The 21913-nt window shown below is 50.7% G+C and overlaps 1 protein-coding gene across 2 annotated transcripts in view; it reads right to left on the minus strand.

Annotated features, from left to right (window-relative positions):
* The window catches only part of LOC140425478 (genetic suppressor element 1-like), a 386277-nt gene that overhangs the window by 65236 nt on the left and 299128 nt on the right, over positions 1–21913 (minus strand). For both annotated transcript variants that reach the window (XM_072509792.1, XM_072509793.1), the window contains 4 exons: positions 15366–15575; positions 14844–15032; positions 5612–5973; positions 4051–4327 (listed from right to left, as the gene is read on the minus strand). In XM_072509792.1, coding sequence (XP_072365893.1) covers positions 4051–4327; positions 5612–5973; positions 14844–15032; positions 15366–15575 — 1038 coding nt within the window. The remainder of the gene's footprint in view (positions 1–4050; positions 4328–5611; positions 5974–14843; positions 15033–15365; positions 15576–21913) is intronic.

The raw sequence follows: 21913 nt of genomic DNA on the forward strand, positions 1-21913 counted from the left end.
CTTACATGAAAAACATACTTGGAAACAGTGGGCGAAATTCTCCAGCTCATGCCGCTGGTAGCAGAGTTCCCAGTGAGGCGGAGGACCAGCGGTTTATAAACATCAAGCTTTGATTGACAGGTCCTGGACCACTTCAAACAGAATTAAGTACTTTCCAATCGCCTCCCTTCAGGCTTGAGCGATTTTGAAGTAGTCAGCTGGAAATTGACAGCACTTAACTCTGTTTGAAGTGGTCCAGGAACTGTCAATCAAAACCTGATGTTTATAAACATTGCAGTTAGGGCACTTCAGAGTTATTGAACCGTGAAGGAAGGTGAATGGAGAAATGCAGATTGCAGGGTGTATATGAAAGCTGTCAATCATAGTGTCATAAAATTAATATCAAAGAGAAATAAATAAATGAATGGCTTGCAGATCAAAGATCTGAGGGGGTTTAAACACAGCTGACTGTTTTTCCCTTTCCAGGAATTGGCAGGTGCTGCTTCCTCTGCCTGAGCCAGCATGTGTATTGCCCACGGTAAATGTTAGAGCACCAATTTGTTTACTGCCTCTGCCTGGACTGCTCTCAAGCTTCCTGACAGGAGTCTCTGTTCTGGGGGGCTTCCTGACAGGGGTCTCTTTTCTGGGGTTTCTGTGGGGGTCTCTTTATTTAGGGGTTCTCTGCAGGGGAGTCCCTCTATTTAGGGGGTCTCTTTATTGAGTGGGGTCTCTGTGGGTCCCACAGGGTGGAATTTTCCATTCTGAGCCCAAGTAACATGGTGGGGACAGCTATGGAAACTGGGAGCATTTCCTGCCATGGAGGCCAGTGTAATTTTGCACCAAATTGCACGATGCTGGCCTAATTAATTATGCAATCGGGGGTTTCCTGACATATCGCATGGCAGGGTGGGCTGGATGATCTGTGTCCTGCTGTCATATCCAGGCGCCATATTTAAATGGCGCAAAGACAACAACTTCTTCACTGTTGAAGGAGGAGGTGGTTTTCTGATCCCACAGAGCCCCAGCCCCCAGATTCAGTAACGAGGGTACTAGATGCAGTTCAGTCCAGGTCTTATATTTTGGTGGTCACCGTAAAGGCACATATCTGTAGCAGGAGGAAACAGGGACAAGCTCACCGGAAGCTCATGGACCTGCATGGTATGCTCAGGAAGTTGTGAGAGGCAGGGTAACATCAGGCAGAGGTGTTGGAGGCTCGCAACAGAGTGGCCCGTGAGGCGGAAAAGTCCATCTGCCTGCTGGCTGATGTAGTGGTGCAGACAAATGTAGGCACCGAGGTCTCCATAGGAAGGATGGTGGAGACCATGGAGAACCTGGTCCGCCATTCCTGTAGCCATGGATCTGCTTTTGTGGTGGCTACGTGACAGGGGATGGGGCACCTCAACCTGCCTCCACCGGCCCGTTCCCCCCAAGGATCTGACAGGGGGCTTCGAGCATCCAGAGTGAGGAGGAACGGCTGTTGGACACCCCTGGAATCTCCACTCAATATTCTCTGACGGTGTTTGGACCATTAGAATCCCCCTTGCCTTTGGCCCCTTCAGCTTTGTCCTCTGTGACCGCAGAGCGAGCAGCTGCCTCACAGCAGAACATCCAAAATAAGCCGGGGCCCTCCAAGCCTCTGCTCTCCAGAGGATGGCGCCAAGGACATCCAAGGCAACAGGGAAAACTTGTCAGCAGTTTGCTTCCATCCCTGTTCCAGATGTGGGGGGAGCACGCGAAGAAGTAGTAGGAAATGCAAGATTAATTATTTTGATTTCACATGTGGTTACGCGGGTGAACTATGATTGTTAATGTTATGGCACTTGTGTAAATAGTGTACACTTGCACTTTTAATGAGGTCTGATGTGGTTTATTTTTGATTTGTAGCCCTTAACCCTCTGCGCACCTGTTCTGAGGGCCACCCCACACTAGGTCTATGTTCCCAGGATCATGCATGTGCAGGGAGAAAAAGTATTTGCAGGGCCATTGTGAGTCATGTGCGAGGAATCTCCCGCGCACTCTGATCTCATCAGGCTCATCTGTCCCGATGCCATCACACTGTCAGTACTACATGGGCAGCACGGTAGCACAAGTGGCTAGCACTGTGGCTTCATAACGCCAGGGTCCCAGGTTTGATTCCCGGCTGGGTCACTGTCTGTGTGGAGTCTGCACGTTCTCCCCATGTCGGCGTGGATTTCCTCCGGGTGCTCCGGTTTCCTCCCACAGTCCAAAGACGTGCAGGTTAGGTGGATTGGCCATGATAAATTGCCCTTAGTGACCAAAAGGTTTAGGAGGGGTTATTGGGTTACGGGGATAGTGGAAGTGAGGGTTTAAGTGGGTCGGTGCAGACCCGATGGGCCGAATGGCCTCCTTCTGCACTGTATGTTCTATGTACATGCTGGGGTTCCTGTTCAGTTGTCCAGTTGAACTGACCTGCCTTTCTGCCCACCCCTGATCACCCAACCCCCATGCAGCATCTCGAGATCTCCACCACGTGGCTCTGGATTGTTGTGGGCAGCCATGATTGGTTTAACGTTCGATAAGCAGCCTAATACCTTTATTCCTTCCCCCATGACCCACACACTTCCACCCCCCACGTTTCTATGTTTTGCTACAATTTATGACGTACTCTGTGCTTCACGGGGGAAAAATGAACCAAGTTGAGTTACAAACATGAGATTTGATTTTCCAGATAATTAAGTTTCATTAAGTAGCTTATTTACTGCAGGTTACAATTTTCAGCTTGGCAAATCTATGATTCTAGGAGGGAAGACAAAGGGGTTTGGGGTAGAGGAAGAGAGAGAGAGTGGGAGGCGAGGATGTGGGAAACTGGGGAATAGGGGATTGGGACAGTGGGAGAGAAAGGAACTGGGTCTGAAGCCTGTGGGGCGGAAGCAAGTGGTTGTCGGAGGGGGAAATGGGGACTAGCATTTTCTGCAGAATCAAGATCAGTCTCAACGCTATGGTCTGTGGGAACATGTGCGAGAGGAGCAGTCTGTAAAGAGTTGATGAAGCCTGGAAACCTTACTCTTATGCAGACAGTTAGAGTTGATGAAGCCTTTAGTCATTGAAACATATAAAGATTTTAAGCGACCTGAGTAAATATGGAAGAAAGTTTCCTTTCGCTGCAGAGTCTCATGAAGTTACAATCCCAGAATAAGGAATCAGCCACTTAGGGCAGAGATGAGAAATGTCTTCACTTAAAGAGTTGCAACCCTTTAGAACTCATTGCCCAAAAAACTCAGTCATTTAATATACTGAAGTCAGAGATCGATAGATTTTTAGGTACTAAGGGAATCAAGGAATATAGAATAGAGCTATGCCATACCATCCTGGCTAGCAACTGACCAAAGTTTCATTTACTGCAGAGTCAGAGGATTGAGTCTCAAACATTACTTGTACAGCAAATAAGTGTTTATCAGACTTTGTCTTCTTTCTTTATTTGTCAGCATGTAAAGTTTGAGAGGAAAGATGAAGAAACAAATGGTGCTTTCATCATTCAGCAAGTTGACAGGTTTGCAGTGACTAAAGTCTTGAGATCCTCCAACAAGATATAATAATGGGGTAGAGCATACCCACATTTTTATCTTGTGCTACACCAGACCAAGCTCCAAACCAGCACCACCGACTTGGAAAAAGATCTGATAAAACTTGCCCCACCATCTGAAACCAGGGGCCTGGCGGCACTCACCACGGGGGATGCAGTGGGCAAGCCAAAGGTCTGACTTTCTGCAGGACTGGAAGATCTCAGCGGGGGGCGAGGTTGGAAATTCCCCACCCATTGTAGAGACTCCTTCCCTCCCACTTCCTCTTTCTCAGGTTATCAAAACAATAAGACACATGCTGTGGATGAGATAAAGGACTGGACGCGAGGGTCTTCGGGCAGGAATGGGAAACGGAATAATTTGCATTTATCTAATGCATCAGGAAATTGCAGTGCTGCACAACATTAGTTTTGGATTTATGCACAAAGTAAAAGCTACATTTATTGGATTAAATGCAGATACTACTTGCTTAGAAAGAGCCTGAGCTCTTTATTTCTGGAACAACAGCATCTGCTGACATATTACTCACCTGCTTCTGTCTCGTTCCTGCTCTGAAAACTGATGCCCTTGTTCCTTATGGAGCTGATGGAGGTGGTGCAGATGGAGGTCGACTCCATGTCCTGGTTGTTCCTCCCTCACCTGTTGCTGATGGCTGTGACGCAGTGCACATTTCCCCTCCAAGGATGAGGAATACGAAGAAAGATTTGCGGGGACCCCAAGTAAAGAGGAGGAAGCAGGTAGGGCAATAGGTTCCAGAGGCAATGTCCGAGCCTTTCCATTTCCCAGAGAGGACGGTTTAGATTTCTCTGAAAAAGAAATACAGATCAGAAAGTCCGTGTCCTGATTGTCAGAAATATGCACAAAAAGAATCTCCTGAATGTGATGAAACTTTGGGCCACAGATTATTGGATTGTTAAACACAATTTATCTATACTTTTATGGGATGTGGGCATTAGCAGAAAGGTCAGCATTTATTACAAAAGCCTAAATACCCGTGAGAAGATGGTGGTGAGCTACCTTCTTGAACCGCTGCAGTCTACGTAGTGTATGCATACCCACATCGCTGTGAAGAAGGGAGTTCTAGGATTTTGACCCGGCGACAGTGAAGGAATGGGCAAGATGGTTCCAAGTCAGGATGGTGTGTGACTGTGAGGGGAACTTGCAGGTGATGGTGAACTTACTGCCCATGTTCCTCTAGCTGGTCAAGGTCATGGGGTTTGGAATGTGCTATCGTAAGAGGTTGGCAAGTTGCAGTAGCGCATCTAGTAGATGCTACACAATACTGCCACTGTGTGCCAGTGGTGGAGGGAGTGAAAAAACACCCAAATATGCCTGCTTCCGGTAATGGAAAATAATTGTTTAACTCATTTGGTTGACACAATTTTACCTGCTACATTAATGCATGCCTCTCAAGGCAAAAGAAAATCATGTGGTTTCTATAAGAGGCAACCAATCAATGCCTGGCAGGCAAGTTAACAATCGACTCCACTGTACTTGACCTCAATGGTTATTTTAGATGGACAAATAGAGTGGTTAGTGCTTTCCTGGTGAGAAAATTGGGAAATTGTGCCAACATTCATTATCATGTTTAACTTAGCTGGCAGAATTTTCCGTGATACCACTTACAGCATTGTGAAGATTGTGAGTTGCGCTAATTCTATTTTCTAAGATTTATACCTTCAGCTCGAAGATATACCCTTCTGAGTTTAAAGGTTTAGTGGCTTCATATCGTGCATTCGTAAGCCTGGTTTTTGTTCGGATACCAGGTAGGGCAGTAGAGACGTATACAATTGTTTTCACAGACAATTGATGTGCTCATGAATTTGTTTTACAGGAGCTTAATTTATTGGGTGGAATTTTACGCCATGTTGCCGTGCGGACGGGATTATAAAATGCAGTGAGCCAGTCAAAGATCCATTGACTTTGGTGGAATCAGAATATCCCGCAGGCAGGAGGGAATGTACAAATCCCACCCGTTGTTTTGTTTGTATTTAATAGAAAACAAGATTTACTAAGTAGTTTTCTCCTGAAGATGGTAGCACTTGAGTCAGCCAGAAGTAAATCAGTGTCAGACAATTTGGTGGCAATACCTGGTTGAGTAGATGGAATAATACGCCATGGGTTTGCATGTTCATCATTACTTTGAACGGGCTGGAACTGTTCCATTGCAGAGAAGAAGTTCCTCCATCCCTCCAAACGCCGCTTTCCTGTATTATTGATTGGAATTGCATTCTTCTCCACCCCGTATTCAATCTCGAGCTCTTTCTCCTGCTTCATTTCTTTCCTTCGTTTAACTTCTTTCTCCCATTCCATTTCTTGCTGTTTTTCTCTCTTTCTGTCCTGTTCTGTTGTCACTTCTGGCTCCCTTTCCTGAGGAGTTCCCCGTTCCCAATCCTTTTCCTTGTGTTCATGCTCCTTTTCTCGCTGTCTCACCTCGTTATCCATTTGCAATCTGTGACGACACAAAGAAACGCCCTTTTTAAAGCTATCTTGTTGTACTTTTTCTGCTCCCCCTTTTAAAGTTCCTCTGAACATATCCCATTCGTGAATTGAGAAAGATGGTGGATGACATGTTCCTAGATCAATGTCATTGAAACTGGAAGTTAGAGGAAGCTGAGAATTTACAACTTATCTTTGTGCTTCTGTCCTTCCCAATTTCAGATTGTTAGGATTTTCTGAATTGACAAAGTTTCTCATGCCTCAACGTTTTTAATAAGGCTCAGACTTGTGGAGTAGACTCTATACCACTCTGATGGGCTGAAAATTAGTTTTCCATTCAAAGTTAGAGGGCAACAATAAGTGGGAGAAGGTCTGCCTGAGGAAAAGTAGGCAGTTGTGCTCCTCAATGATGTTTCACAGGATCTTGCTGTTCACAATATTTATGAACCTTAATCGGGAATTTAAAATTATATCTGCTGTGTTAACAGGTAATGAGCAGAAAGAAGATTGATTATTTTGCTGTAGATGGACTGAACGACAGTGTTTGGGAAACAAATGAGGTTTTACATTTGTATTGGTAGATATTAGAAATCAAGTATAGCTTTACGTGGGTCTAATTTAATGTTTCTGGGCCTAGATTCATGCTGGACTAAGGTGTTTGTATGTGTGGGAGTTGGTTGCAATTCTAACTGTGATTCTGTTGTCCGCAGAGAGGGTTACAGCATGGAAGAATAAATAGAACTAGCAGGGGTTGCTCAGCAATTGGAGACTTTTGTAAGGATAAAAAAAATTTTAAGTTTTAGTTTTAGCTAAATTGTGGGCAGCTGGAGACAGGACATTGGGAGTGTACAGCCCTCAACTCTGCCAGGAGAAGCTGGACAAGAAAAGGGAGTTGCAAGGATGCAAGATACCTAAGGAAGAAGATACAATCCAGATAACCAGGGAATTGGGCAGAAAGAAGGTTTAAGACACTTGAGGTTTTTAAAAAATAAATTTAGAGCACTCAATTTCTTTTCCAATTAACGGGCAATTTAGCATGGCCAATCCACCTACCCTGCACATCTTTTTTGATTGTTGTAGTGAGACCCACGCAGACACGGGGAGAATATGCAAACTCCACACGAATAGTGATCCGGTGTCAAGACCCAATTGAGGTCCTCAGTGCCGTGAGGCAGAAGTGCTAACCACTGTACCACCATGTCGCCTTAAGACACCTGGGGCGTCATTCTCCGACCCCCCAGAGGGTCGGAGAATGGCCGTTGGCCGCCGTGAATCCCGCCCCCGCCGAAGTCTCCGAAGGGAGAAAAATCGGCGGGGCGTTAATGTCGCCGCTGCCGCGGAGAATGTCACGGGTCTGTGCAAGGCAGCCGATTTTCGGCCTGCCGATATTCTCCCTTCCGGATGGGCCGAAGTCCCGTTGACGTGATGACCGTTCACGTCGACGTGAATCAAACCTCCTTTTCATCGGCGTGACCCGGTGCTCCAGGCTCACGCCGACCAGCGTGGAGGTGAGTGACGGCCTGGGGGGGTTGGCTCTGGGCAGGAAATGGCGTGGCCGCAGTCTGATTGCGTGAGGAGAGGTGTGTCTCGGGTTGTGTGTGTGTGTGTGTGCGGCGGGGGTGGGGGGGGGGGTGGTTAGAGTAGGCTGGGCTCCGGGGGAGTGCCGGGAGGGGGGTCCGTGCCGGGGAGGGGGATGGGGGGGGGGGGGGTCCGTGCCGGGGTGGAGGTTGGGGGTTGGGGGGGGTCCGTGCTGGGGTGGAGGTTGGGGGAGGTCCGTGCCGGGGTGGAGGTTGGGGGGGGGGGGGTCCGTGCTGGGTGGAGGTTGGGGGGGGTCCGTGCTGGGGTGGAGGTTGGGTCCGTGCTGGGGTGGAGGTTTGGGGGGGGGTCCGTGCTGGGGTGGAGGTTGGGGTTTGGGGGGGGGGGTCCGTGCTGGGGTGGAGGTTGGGGGGGGGGGGTCCGTGCTGGGGTGGAGGTTGGGGGTTGGGGGGGGGGGTCCGTGCTGGGGTGGAGGTTGGGGGTTGGGGGGGGTCCGTGCCGGGGTGGAGGTTGGGGGGGTCCGTGCCGGGGTGGAGGTTGGGGGGGGTCCGTGCTGGGGTGGAGGTTGGGGGTTGGGTCCGTGCTGGGGTGGAGGTTGGGGGGGGGGTCCGTGCCGAGGAGGGGGATGGGAGGGCAAGTGAGTTGGTCCACCTGACCAGGTGCCAGCCTCCAACAGTTGGACCCATGCGGTCCATGCCACCTGGCTGGGGGGAGGAGGGGATATGGGCAATGATGACATGTCGTCGTTCCCCTCCCCCCACCAGCCCGTCATGTTTTCAGATCATCCAGCGATGTTGGCCGCCGTGGTGGCAGCCGCTCATGTCTATGTTGCCCTGGATGAGGAGGAGGAAGAGGAGGAGGAGGAGCGTGCCAGAGAGGCGGCGCAGGCTGCCGCAGAGGGGCAGGCGGCAGCCGCCCAGGCAGGAGGGACACCTGACCGACAGGACGAGGAGGGGGAGGAGGACGTCGCGGCCCCACGGCAACGGAGGCACCCGAGGGCGCCCCGTGTGTACCGGCCCCGGCAGTCATACCAGGACCTCACGGACCGGGAATGCAGGAGGAGACTCCGGATGAGCCGGGAAACCGTGGCACACATCTGCCACCTGCTGGCACACCTGTCACCGCGTGGCACTGACGGGGGACACCCTCTCCCCGTGTCCGTCAAGGTTACGGTGGCCCTGAACTTTTATGCAACGGGGTCATTCCAGGCACCGAGTGGGGACCTGTCCGGCATATCGCAGACATCGGTGCACCGGTGCATCCGGGCAGTGACAGATGCCCTATATGCCATGGCGCACCGCTACATCCGCTTCCCCGTGGACCGGGCCAGCCAAGATGCCCGGGCCGTGGGCTTCTCTGCCGTGGCCGGGTTCCCCATGGTCCAGGACGCGATTGATGGGATGCACGTCGCCGTGCGGCCACCTGCAGATAACAGGGCCGTGTTCACTAATAGGAAGGGGACCTATTCGATGAATGTACAGGTGGTCTGCGACCACCGCATGATGATCCTGCACGTCTGCGCCCGTCACCCAGGCAGTGTACACGACTCATTCGTGTTGTCGCGGTCATCCATCCCCGGCATGTACGAGGGACGCCATCCCCGGCTGAGGGGCTGGTTGCTGGGCGACAGGGGCTACCCATTGCGATCGTGGCTGATGACACCTATACGGAGGCCACGCAATGAGGTGGAGAACCGCTACAATGATGCCCATGTAGCGACAAGGGGAGTGATCGAGAGGTGCTTTGGCGTGCTGAAGATGCGTTTCAGGTGCCTGGACCTCTCTGGGGGCGCCCTCCAGTATCGGTCAGATAGGGTCGGCCGCATCATTGTGGTGTGCTGCGTCCTGCACAACATAGCCCAGCAGAGGGGCGATGTGCCGCAGGCAGAGGAGGGCGGAGTGGAGGAGCAGCAGGAAGAGGCGCAGTCCTCCCCAGATGAGGGGGATGGGGGCAATGGTCAGGGCAGACGGGGTAGACACAGGCGGGTGGCTGTCCACCGTTACCGGCTGGCCCAGCGGGCACGGGACAGACTGATAGACGCCCGCTTCACTGACTAGATGGGCGTGGGAATCGGGTAGTATGGCCACAGACCGCACACCATGGCAACAGCCGACCATCCACCCCCCCCACCCATCCACCCACCCAGCACCCTCACCCCCCTCCCCAACCCCACCCACCCCACCCGCATGCACACCACCCCCCCCCCCCCATTGCCGATCCACCTGCGGCACAACGGGCCGGGCTCACACAGTTGCGGGTGGACGCGTGTCTATCGCAGGCCATGGAGGATGATGACAACCCGCCCTGCGATGAGCTCCTGGCTCTACATCGTTGGACTATGTCTGACCCATGGCCACAGTACCACCATCCACCCGGACCATCCCTGCATGCGGCTGTGACACTGCAGCGCACGGTCCCGTCCTCTGCCCGGGGGATGTTGATGGCGGCCCAGGGGGAAGGGGGCAGACTCACCTGGGGCTGAGGTAAGACCACCCCTCACACACACACTTGCGCTCAATGTACATGACACCCCCGCACACTTTGGACAGAGCACAAAGGCAGCTTCGGTAGGTGTAACATTGACTTTAATAACGAAAGGAGTTCATGCACGTACCCTAGCCCCTAAAACTCATCTGTGCCCTGCACCCGTGCCAACTTACTCAGTGTCTAATTGTTTGGCCTTACGGGCCCTTTGACTACGTCGACGTGGTTCCCCAGATGGTACAGCAGAACTGGAGGTAGACTCCTGTGATTCCTGCCCTCTGACACTGGATCCCTTTGGCGGCCGTTTCCTGGGGCGTCCTGGCCTAGATGGGCCAGGCTGCGGCCCGGGCGACTGGGATGGCGAGCTGCCAGCCTGTCCTGCCCGTTGCCCACCCGATGCACCTGGGACGGAAGGGGGGGAGTCCGAGGTGTCGCGGTGTACCGGGACCTCCCCTACAGAGGGAGCCGGGACGGACCACACCACCTCCTCCTCCCTCGGGGTGCCCGATGGCCCCCAGGCCTCTACATGGGTGGGGGATGCGAACGGACTGGCCATCCGACGCCCCCCCCGACATCTGGCGCTGCCAGTCCTGGAGGCCCGTGCTGGTATCGACAGGGGTCTGCAGGTTTGCAGCCATGGAGCCCAGGGGGTTGGCAAACCCTGTCTGTGACAGTGCGACGCCGGCTCGCACATGGCCACTGGCGCCGATGCCCTCAGCGATGGCCTGCTGAGACTGGGCCATGGCCTGCTGAGACTGGGCCATGGCCTGCTGAGACTGGGCCATGGCCTGCTGAGACTGGGCCATGGCCTGCAGAGACTGGGCTATGGCGTTGAGCGCCTCTGCCATCTGGCGCTGGCACTGGCTCATGGCCTCCTGTGAGAGGGCAGCCATTTCCTGGGCCACAGACGCCGCCTGCACGGAAGGCCCCAGGCCTCGCAAACCGTTCCCCATGTCTGACACCGTCGCACCCATTGCCTCCACCGCGGACGCCACTCGTGCGGTGTCAGCCTGGGTGGCACGCATGACCGGCACCACTCCCAGCTCCTGGACGCGGGTGGACTCCTCCACCTGCGACCGCAGCCGCCGCAAGCCGCCCGTCACCCTCTTCACTCGTCTCCGGGTCGGTGGTTGCATCGGATCTATGTGTGGGTGTGGTAACTGCAGGAACCCGGGATCCATCTGGGCGGCAGATGTTCGCTTAGGCTGGGCTGCCCTCCGACCGCCCGGCTCCTCTGCTGCTCCTACCTCCACCTGCTGTACCGGGACGGCTGTGTTGTGCGCACCAGTGAGTGTACCAGACGCCTCATCACTAAAGTGCCCAACCGTGGTGAGTGTTTCTGCGATGGTGGAGGGTGTTGGTGACAGCAGTGGCGTTGTGTCGTGCTCTTCGTCCCACTCTGAGTCCATGGCACTTTGGGGTGGGGGTTCGTCTCCACCCATCCACTCTGACTCACTGTCCGGTATTTCGTCTTCCTGGGTAGTGCTGTCCCGGGTAGGGGTGTCCTGGGTAGTGCTGTCCCGGGTAGGGGTGTCCTGGGTAGTGGTGTCCTGGGTAGTGGTGTCCTGGGTAGTGGTGTCCTGGGTAGTGGTGTCCTGGCTCGGATGTGACGGGGGCCTGTGGCTGCCCCCCTCATCGCTGGGTGGTCGCTCCCGCACGTGACGGGGGTGTCGTCTCCCTGTTGCTCCAGGTCTCTCCGTCTCCTGTGGTCTCCGAGGGGCATCCTGCGGGCGTCGCATGCTGGAGGGTCCGGGTCTCTCCGTCTCCCGTGGTCTCCGAGGGGCATCCTGCGGGCGTCGCATGCTGGAGGGTCCGGGTCTCTCCGTCTCCCGTGGTCTCCGAGGGGCATCCTGCGGGCGTCGCATGCTGGAGGGTCCAGGTCTCTCCGTCTCCCGTGGTCTCCGAGGGGCATCCTGCGGGCGTCGCATGCTGGAGGGTCCGGGTCTCTCCGTCTCCCGTGGTCTCCGAGGGGCATCCTGCGGGCGTCGCATGCTGGAGGGTCCGGGTCTCTCCGTCTCCCGTGGTCTCCGAGGGGCATCCTGCGGGCGTCGCATGCTGGAGGGTCCGGGTCTCTCCGTCTCCCGTGGTCTCCGAGGGGCATCCTGCGGGCGTCGCATGCTGGAGGGTCCGGGTCTCTCCGTATCCCGTGGTCTCCGAGGGGCATCCTGCGGGCGGTCTACATCTGCGGGGATGGGTGCCTGGACGTTTGGTCCTGCGATACACAATGAAGCATGCATGGTTAGACATCAGGCAGTGATCAGGTGATACGGGGAGGGGGATATAGGGGAGGGGGGATATGGGGACGGGCTGTCGGTGGCTCACTTGCTACTACGCCCCCGACCTCTGCATCAGCAACCTCCCGGTCCTCAGGTCCACCAGCCAGTTCCAGGGCCCTTTCCTCGTGTACGGTCAGTGGCCTCTCATCAGCGGGGCCTCCTCCAGTCCTCACATGCTCCCTATTGTTGTGTGCGCGCTTCTCCTGTGGGTGGGGGGGGGGGGGGGTGGCAGGGGTAAAAGGCAACACTGTTAGGCAGGTATATGAATGCACGCCATCGGTTGCGCGTGCATTGCAGAGGTTAAGGTTAGGGCTATATTCACTTGGGGATATGGGGGAGGGGGGATATGGGGGAGGGGGGGGATATGGGGGAGGGGGGATATGGGGAGGGGGGATATGGGGGATATGGGGGAGGGGGGATATGGGGGAGGGGGGATATGGGGGAGGGGGGATATGGGGGATATGGGGGAGGGGGGGATATGGGGGAGGGGGGATATGGGGGAGGGGGGGATATGGGGGTATGGGGGAGGGGGGATATGGGGGATATGGGGGAGGGGGGATATGGGGGAGGGGGGATATGGGGGGATATGGGGGAGGGGGGATATGGGGGGAGGGGGATATGGGGAGGGGGGGATATGGGGGAGGGGGGACATGGGGAGGTGGGATATGGGGGAGAGGGGATATGGGGAGGGGGGATATGGGGGAGGGGGGATATGGGGGATATGGGAGAGGGGGGATATGGGGGAGGGGGGATATGGGGGAGGGGGGGATATGGGGGAGGGGGGATATGGGGGAGGGGGGATATGGGGGAGGGGGGATATGGGGGAGGGGGGATATGGGGGAGGGGGGGGATATGGGGGAGGGGGGATATGGGGGAGGGGGGATATGGGGGAGGGGGATATGGGGGAGGGGGGGATATGGGGAGGGGGGATATGGGGGAGGCTCACCCTGCCTGCTCTGACGAGGTCGTTCACCTTCTTGTGGCACTGGGTGCCTGTCCGTGGTGTCAGGGCCACAGCGGTGACGGCCTCTGCCACTTCCCTCCACAGACGCCGGCTGTGGCGTGGGGCCAACTCTGCGGCCGTGCCCGGGATACAGGGCGTCCCTCCTCTGCTCCACCGCGTCCAGGAGCGCCTCCACATCGCGTGACTCGAACCTCGGGGCTGAGCGACGGCCAGCCATCCAGTCGGGTGTTGCGGTCGGGTGGGGGGGGAGCAGCGCGGCCTTATGAGCCGTCACGCCGTGCAGCGCGTATGACGCTTCACGGCGTGAACCACTGCGCAAGCGCGGATCCCATTACGTCGCTGCTAGCCCATTTCGGGCCGGAGACTATCAACCCATTTTTCCGACGTGACGTAAGTCGGATTTGCGCCGTATTTTGCGCCGATCGGCGGACTTTCCGCCGACGAATTTCGCCCCAGAAGTTAACAAAACAGTTGTTCAGAAGAATTCAAGAAAAATTAAACAAAGTGTTCTGAGTTAAAGAGACAACTGCAGAAATTAGATGTAAAGTGGGACAGCAGACTTCAGATGTAGATGAAACATTTGATGTCATTTTAATACAGTCCGGGAATTGAGAGTTAAAGCAATTGTGAATAGCTTGTACAGCAGTCAAGTCAAGGAAAGGGGTTTGTGTGAAGACCTGGATTGAATTAACTGTTAAAATTGGAGTGGAAGCTTTGTTTAAAAGTATCATTTGGAAAACATGGTCTGCATTTCAGAATCCAAACCACAAAGGGAAAGCATAATTATGAGAGAAGATTTTAAAGCATGTTTTTGGGAGTGGATTTTGGAAACTCTCATGTGATAATCATCTGGGGGATTCTGAGGAGACATCCTCAAACATTCACTTGGGGTTCAGATTGGAGAGTGTATTTGCCCACAATCACCTTGTGTTCTTAAAAGGGACTTTGTGGTAATGAGACCATTGTAGATTAAGATGTACTTTGCAATCCATGTTAATCTTAAAACCCGAGTAGAATTGCTAAACCAAGAGGAGAGTAAAGGCGTATTGTATCATAATACAATTTTTTCATGTTTAATAAATGTTGTTTTCTTGTTAAATGCAGGTATAACTAAAGACATCAGGAGGAGCGGTCAAACAAAGAGCAAATATTCGGCCCAACTGAGGAGGGATTATGGCCTGGATCCCCAAAGGATTGGCCATTAAACATGCTAACAGGATGCAGCTAAATGCCCCTTCCATTGAGGATGCAACCCCATGCCTAAGCCTCTTTCATATATTTTCTGTATTTTTTGGTAAAGCATGGAGTACCCAGATGTGCTTCTAGTCCACTTGCGACATGCAAATGTGGGACCACCCCTTGGCTTGAGAACATTGGCGGGGTCAAGGGTGGATGTCCAGGTCAGGTGTGACTCGGCATTTATGCTGAGGTAGGATACCGCGTGGAATTCTGGGGTTGCTTTCCTGCAATTTGATCGCAGGTTAATGATCTGGCTTTGGTTAATTTTTTCAGCGGTGCAACTCTATTTTTCCTATTGGCTCAGAAGAAACAATTAAACTACATTTTAAAAAGCATGTAATCATTGTTATTACAAAAGGTGTAAATGCTTTGCTCAATACTGACCTTCCTGCTGTAAGCACTGATAAGTGATCTGGGTGTACACCTGCGAGTGAAGGGTGAGCTAAGCCCAGAGGCTGTCTCATAGCGGTGAGGGAGAGGTGCATACTGGTCGGTTGGAGAGGTGGAAGGGTACCAGGCTGCGGAATGTGCAGGAATGGTGATTGCAGTGAAAGGACATAAGGGTCATCGATTCTGTAAATTAAACACACACAGATTACTCAACTTGTTCCCAACACCTACAAGCGTCCATTCTGAACAGCTATTTTTCATTAACACACTATTACTAGCAAACTATTTTGAGAGGATCATTCTGGATATCAGTCCCACCAAAAAGTATGATGAAAACTACAGAATATTTCTAAATCAAACCGAATTCTTCGGTGGCATTTTCATGTTAATATCATACTTCCTGGATTACATGACAATGCTAATGTTAAATTGCAACCACGCACAAGAATGGAATAATTGGAGGTTGATTTTAACTTTTTATTCAATTTGTTTCGTACACCAGACCAAGATACTCACCTGTATGTTGGATGTTGATATGGAAGATGGGTGAGGAAGGTAGGATGGTAGTAAGCTGCAGGTGCAGCAGCTGTCGGGGAATCCAATCCTAGTGAAGGCAGAGAAGACAAGGACCGAACTTCATCTCGTCCGTGATACGGACGGAAGCCTGCAAGGAAATCATCTGATCTACTGCTGGAAGATACCAAGTGTGGAACCGGTCTCTGTAAACTGCAAATTGAAAAGCTGTCAGGAAATATATTCTACTGAAGCTGAGAATTCAGGCACAGTTACTAAACCAAGGATGCGGTCCATCTAGAAGGACAAGGGTAGCAGACATATGGGAACACCACCACCTGGAAGTTTCCTTCCAAGCCACTCACCATCCTGACTTGGAAATATACTGCTGTTCTTTCACTGTCATTGGGTCAAAATCATGGAACTGCCTCCCTAATAGGACTAAGGGTACACCTACACCACATGGACTGCAGCAGTTCAAGGTGGCAGCTCACCACCACCTTCTCAAGGGCAACAAATGCTGGCCTAGCCAGCAATGCCCACATCCCAAAAGAGAAATTTAAAAATACTAAAGAGACAATGGGCGGAATTCTCCACTCCCTGCCGCTAAGATTGGGAATCCCAATCAGACAGAGAATCCTGTGTTGGCCCAAAAATGGGATTGGTGCTGGACAGCAGACCTATCCCCGGTCCCATCCCGCCAGCCACAGCGGGCATCGGCAGGAACATGCAAACAGTTCATATGCATTCATTTGAATGCGATTAATGGACTGGATGCCCAAATCTTCACCCCCCAGCGGGAATGCCACCGAGCGGGCTTTGGTGCATGTATTGACGAGTGAGGTCCTGGCACGCTGGACCCCGAGGGGGGGGGGGGGGTGTCAAGGGGAATCAGCCCATTGCTCATGTGCCCCTCTGCGGCTGCCAAGCTGCAGAGGGAGTGTTCCCCAAGGGTCTTGGAGGTTGGTTGGGCTCAGGCTGTAGGTGAGTGGTTGACCCTATGTTTCATCCTCAGGATGGGAGTCCCGAGTCCGGACTGCCGCTTCCAGCCCTGGGCAACCTGAAGATCATCTTGGCATAGCGATCTCAGACAGCCCTCTAATCAAAATCATCATCCTTGTCTGATCTGTTTAAACTCTGAAGTGGCCTCCTCACTCTGATCTGCTCTACCTGACTGCTGATGAGCAGATCACACAGTTCATTGAAGATGTAAGCCAGGGAAGACTCCCCCACTTCCTCACATCTTCTCCCTCAGCCCTATGCATTTAAAATTGCTGCTTTTTGATGTGTTTGAGCTTTGTAGAAAGCCCCCACCACTTGAAAAGCCTTAAAATCCCCTGAGATCCTTTGAAATGCTTGGCATTCATTCAATTTCGCAGTGCTGTATATTTAACTAGCCTTTGATTGACAGCTTAATGGTTTAAACACAGCATGTTTATTCCTCTTTCGGCTCATGCTTGAATGCATGTGAAGAATCCTTTTTTAAAATAATCTTTTATTGTCACAAGTAGGCTTACATTAACACTGCAATGGAGTTACTGTGACAAGCCCCTAGTTGTCACATTCCGGCGCCTGTTCGGGTACACTGAGGGAGAATTCAGAATGTCCAAATTACCTAACAGCAGGTCTTTCTGCCTTCATTGATCCTAACAGCAATGTTTATAAACAACCTTATTCTGATAACAGCTGCTGGCCACTTCAACAATGCTAAGTTCTTTCTGTGGTTAGAAAAGTCAGGCATGCATGGTGTGTGTGAGAGGGGGGAGTGTGGTGGCCATTATTCCGTGGTGGGCGGGAGAATGTCCCTCCTTGATGAGGGACATCATTGTCAGCAGAGGGGGGGGGGGGTGTCAAGATTTGCATTGTGGGGTGGAGGGGGAACTGTCTCAATTTGTCAGCCCCATACCAGCAAGGGCAGGGAAGCCGACATGTTTGCTACTCTGCACATTTTTGAGAATAGCACCTCGATGACACTCCTAGCGCCAGCAGAACATATACTGATTCTCCACTGGCGGTAGCACTTAGTTTCTGAAACAGAATCCTGCTCAATATTATTTGAATCGACATTTCCCACAATGCTTTAGAATCAGAAGGTTTCTCTTTTGAAAGATCAATGTGCTTTAACTGTTGGTTACACACCTATCCCATAGTAAGAATTCTTTATAGATAGAGCATTAGCTACCCCATGTGGGTATCATTCACTACAATGGGACAGGATTAACTATTTTATAGTGCAAAATTGTCAGGGGTGAGTGCTCAGAATATGACAGAATTGACGAGCAAGTTTGAGAGGGTTGTGGTCACACATGAAACTAGCATCTTAAATTTAACAAATATGTAAATATCTCTTTAATCTTCTTAATCTTGTCTTGAAGAACAAGTTGGATAAAGTAAGTTGAGATATAAGATTAAAAGATATGGTAGTGGGTAAGAAAAGGCAAATATTCAAAGAAATAATTAATAACTTCCAATTAAATCTCTGACCGGCTTGAAAGGATACTGGAGAGGGAGGGGGAGGATCCAGTTGTTGTGGTCCATGTCGGTACCAACAACATAGGCAAGTCTAGGAAAGAGGACCTGTTTAGAGATTATAAAGAGCTAGGATTCAAATTAAAAAACAGGTCCTCAAGGGTCATAATCTCCAGATTACTGCCCGAGCCATGTGCAAATTGGCATAGGGAGGCAAGAATAAGGGAAGTTAACACGTGGCTGAAAGAGTGGTGTGGGAAAGAAGGGTTCCTTTTCATGGGACACTGGCATCAGTTTTGGGACAGGGGGGACCTATACCGTTGGGATGGTCTCCACCTGAACCGAGCTGGGACCAGTGTTCTGGCGAAAAGAGTAAATAGGGTGGTCAATAGGACTTTAAACTAGAGATTGGGGGGAAGGGATAGTCAGGGAACCAAGAGGTGAAGTAATCAGTGGGAAGCGTAGCTGCTTAGGAATACAAAAAAAGCACAAAAAGACAGAACTCAGGAGAGGTTACGATAGTCCCCATCCCACAAAATATGACACAGTGTATGGAAAGGCTCAGCAAACCAAGGTCCACCACACTAAGAAAACAAAAAGGGACGGTCAATAGAGAATTAAAGGTGCTATATTTAAATGCGCGCAGTGTACGGAACAAGGTAGATGAGCTTGTGGCCCAGATTGTGACTGGCAGGTATGATGTGGTAGGCATCACAGAGGCGTGGTTGATGGGGGTTCAGGACTGGCATTTAAACATCCAGGGATTCACAACCTATCGAAAAGACAGAGAGGTGGGCAGAGGGGGCGGGGTTGCCTTGTTAATTAGGAATGAAATTAAATCAATAGCACTAAATTACATAGGGTCAGATAATGTAGAGTCTGTGTGGGTAGAGTTGAGGAACCACAAAGGCAAAAAAAACATAATTGGAGTTATGTACAGGCCTCCTAACAGTGGTCAGGACCAGGGGCACAAGATGCACCACGAAATAGAAAGTGCATGTCAGAAAGGCAAGGTCACAGTGATCATGGGGGACTTCAATATGCAGGTGGACTGGGTAAATAATGCTGCCAGTGGACCCAAGGAAAGGGAATTCATTGAATGTTTACAGGAGGGCTTTTTGGAACAGCTTGTGATGGAGCCCACGAGGGAACAGGCCATTCTGGACTTAGTGTTATGTTATGAGCCAGACTTGATTAAAGATCTTAAAGTAAGGGAACACTTATGAGGCAGTGATCATAATATGGTAGAATTCAATCTCCAATTTGAAAGAAAGAAGGTAGAATCAGATGTAAAGGTGTTGCAGTTAAATAAAGGTAACTACAGGGGCATGAGGGAGGAACTGACGAAAATCGACTGGGAGCAGAGCCTAGTGGGAAAGACAGTAGAACAGCAATGGCAGGAGTTTCTGGGAGTAATTGAGGACACAGTACAGAGGTTCACCCCAAAGAAAAGAAAGATTATCAGAGGGGGGATTAGGCAGCCATGGCTGACAAAGGAAGTTAGGGAATGCATCAAAGCAAAAGAGAAAACCTATAATGTGGCAAAGAGTAGTGGGAAGTCAGAAGATTGGGAAGGCTACAAAAACAAACAGAGGATAACAAAGAGAGAAATAAGGAAAGAGAGGATCAATTATGAAGGTAGGCTAGCCAGTAACATGAGGAATGATAGTAAAAGTTTCTTTAAATACATTAAAAACAAACGGGAGGCAAAAGTAGACATTGGGCCGCTCCAAAATGACGCTGGTAATCTAGTGATGGGAGACAAGGAAATAGCTGAGCAACTAAGTAAGTAAATAAGTGCTTTGCGTCAGTCTTCACAGTAGAAGACATAAGTAATATCCCAACAATTCAGGAGAGTCAGGGGGCAGAGTTGAATATGGAAGCCATCACAAAGGAGAAAGTGCTAGAGAAACTAAGAGGTCTAAAAATTGATAAATCTCCGGGCCCAGATGGGCTACATCCTAGAGTTCTAAAGGAGATAGCTGAAGAAATAGTGGAGGCGTTAGTTATGATCTTTCAAAAGTCACTGGAGTCAGGGAAAGTCCCAGAGGATTGGAAAATCGCTGTTGTAACCCCCCTGTTCAAGAAGGGAACAAGGAAAAAGATGGAAAATTATAGGCCAATTAGCCTAACCTCGGTTGTTGGCAAGATTCTAGAATCCATTGTTAAGGATAAGATTTCTAAATTCTTGGAAGTGCAGGGTCGGATTAGGACAAGTCAGCATGGATTTAGTAAGGGGAGGTCATGCCTGACAAACCTGTTAGAGTTCTTTGAAGAGATAACAAATAGGTTAGACCAAGGAGAGCCAATGGATGTTATCTATCTTGACTTCCAAAAGGCCTTTGACAAGGTGCCTCACGGGAGACTGCTGAGTAAAATAAGGGCCCATGGTATTCGAGGCAAGGTACTAACATGGATTGACGATTGGCTGTCAGGCAGAAGGCAGAGAGTTGGGATAAAAGGTTCTTTTTCGGAATGGCAACCGGTGGCGAGTGGTGTCCCGCAGGGTTCAGTGTTGGGGCCACAGCAGTTCTCTTTTTTATTAACGATCTAGATGACGGGACTGGGGGCATTCTGGCTAAGTTTGCCGATGATACAAAGATAGGTGGAGGGGCAGGTAGTATGGAGGAGGTGGGGAGGCTGCAGAAAGATTTAGACAGTTTAGGAGAGTGGTCCAAGAAATGGCTGATGAAATTCAACGTGGGCAAGTGCGAGGTCTTGCACTTTGGAAAAAAGAATAGAGGCATGGACTATTTTCTAAATGGTGACAAAATTCATAATGCTGAAGTGCAAAGGGACTTGGGAGTCCTAGTCCAGGATTCTCTAAAGGTAAACTTGCAGGTTGAGTCCGTAATTAAGAAAGCAAATGCAATGTTGTCATTTATCTCAAGAGGCTTAGAATATAAAAGCAGGGATGTACTTCTGAAGCTTTATAAAGCATTAGTTAGGCCCCATTTAGAATACTGTGAGCAATTTTGGGCCCCACACCTCAGGAAGGACATACTGGCACTGGAGTGGGTCCAGCGGAGATTCACACGGATGATCCCAGGAATGGTAGGCCTAACATACGATGAACGTCTGAGGATCCTGGGATTATATTCATTGGAGTTTAGGAGGTTGAGGGGAGATCTAATAGAAATTTACAAGATAATGAATGGCTTAGATAGGGTGGACGTAGGGAAGTTGTTTCCATTAGCAGGGGAGACTAGGACCCGGGGGCACAGCCTTAGGATAAAAAGGAGTCACTTTAGAACAGAGATGAGGAGAAATTTCTTCAGCCAGAGAGTGGTGGGTCTGTGGAATTCATTGCCACAGAGGGTGGTGGAGGCCGGGACGTTGAGTGTCTTTAAGACAGAAGTTGATAAATTCTTGATTTCTCGAGGAATTAAGGGCTATGGCGAGAGAGCGGGTAAATGGAGTTGAAATCAGCCATGATTGAATGGTGGAGTGGACTCGATGGCCGAATGGCCTTACTTTCGCTCCTATGTCTTATGGTCTTATGGTCTAAAGTAGATTCACTTGAGGAATAAAAAACGGCATTGGAAAAGTGGTACAGCCCTGATTAACAAGACAAGTTCAGGGGAGTATTAGATTAAAAGAAGAGGCTTACGATGGTGCAAAAATAATTAATAAACCTTAGGATTGGGAGAGTTTTAAAAATCAACAAGGGGTGACCAATAAGTTGATGGGAAGGGAGGAAAACAATCTGAGTAAGCTAAGAAGCAATGTAAAACAAGACAATTGTAAATCCTTTTTCAAGTATGCAAAGAGGAAAAGATTAGCAAAAGTAAAAGAAGGTCCCTTAGAGGCTGAGACTAGAGAAATTTTAATGGAAAATAAGAAAATGGCAGAGACATTAAACAAATGTTTTGTGTCTGCCTTCACAGTAGATGACACTGATCATACTGGTATTGTGTGTGAAACCAAGGGTCTAATTAGAGTGAGGAGCTATTGATAACGAAAAAGTGTTGGAGAAACTATGGAATTAAAAGCTAAAAGAAAAAGGCCCTGGAACTGAAGGCCGACAGTCTAGGGATTTAATAAAGGGAACAGCAAAGTTGGTGAATGCACTAGTTTTGATC

The sequence above is a fragment of the Scyliorhinus torazame genome, chromosome 6 (assembly GCF_047496885.1).
Source record: "Scyliorhinus torazame isolate Kashiwa2021f chromosome 6, sScyTor2.1, whole genome shotgun sequence".
NCBI classification, from domain to species: domain Eukaryota; kingdom Metazoa; phylum Chordata; class Chondrichthyes; order Carcharhiniformes; family Scyliorhinidae; genus Scyliorhinus; species Scyliorhinus torazame.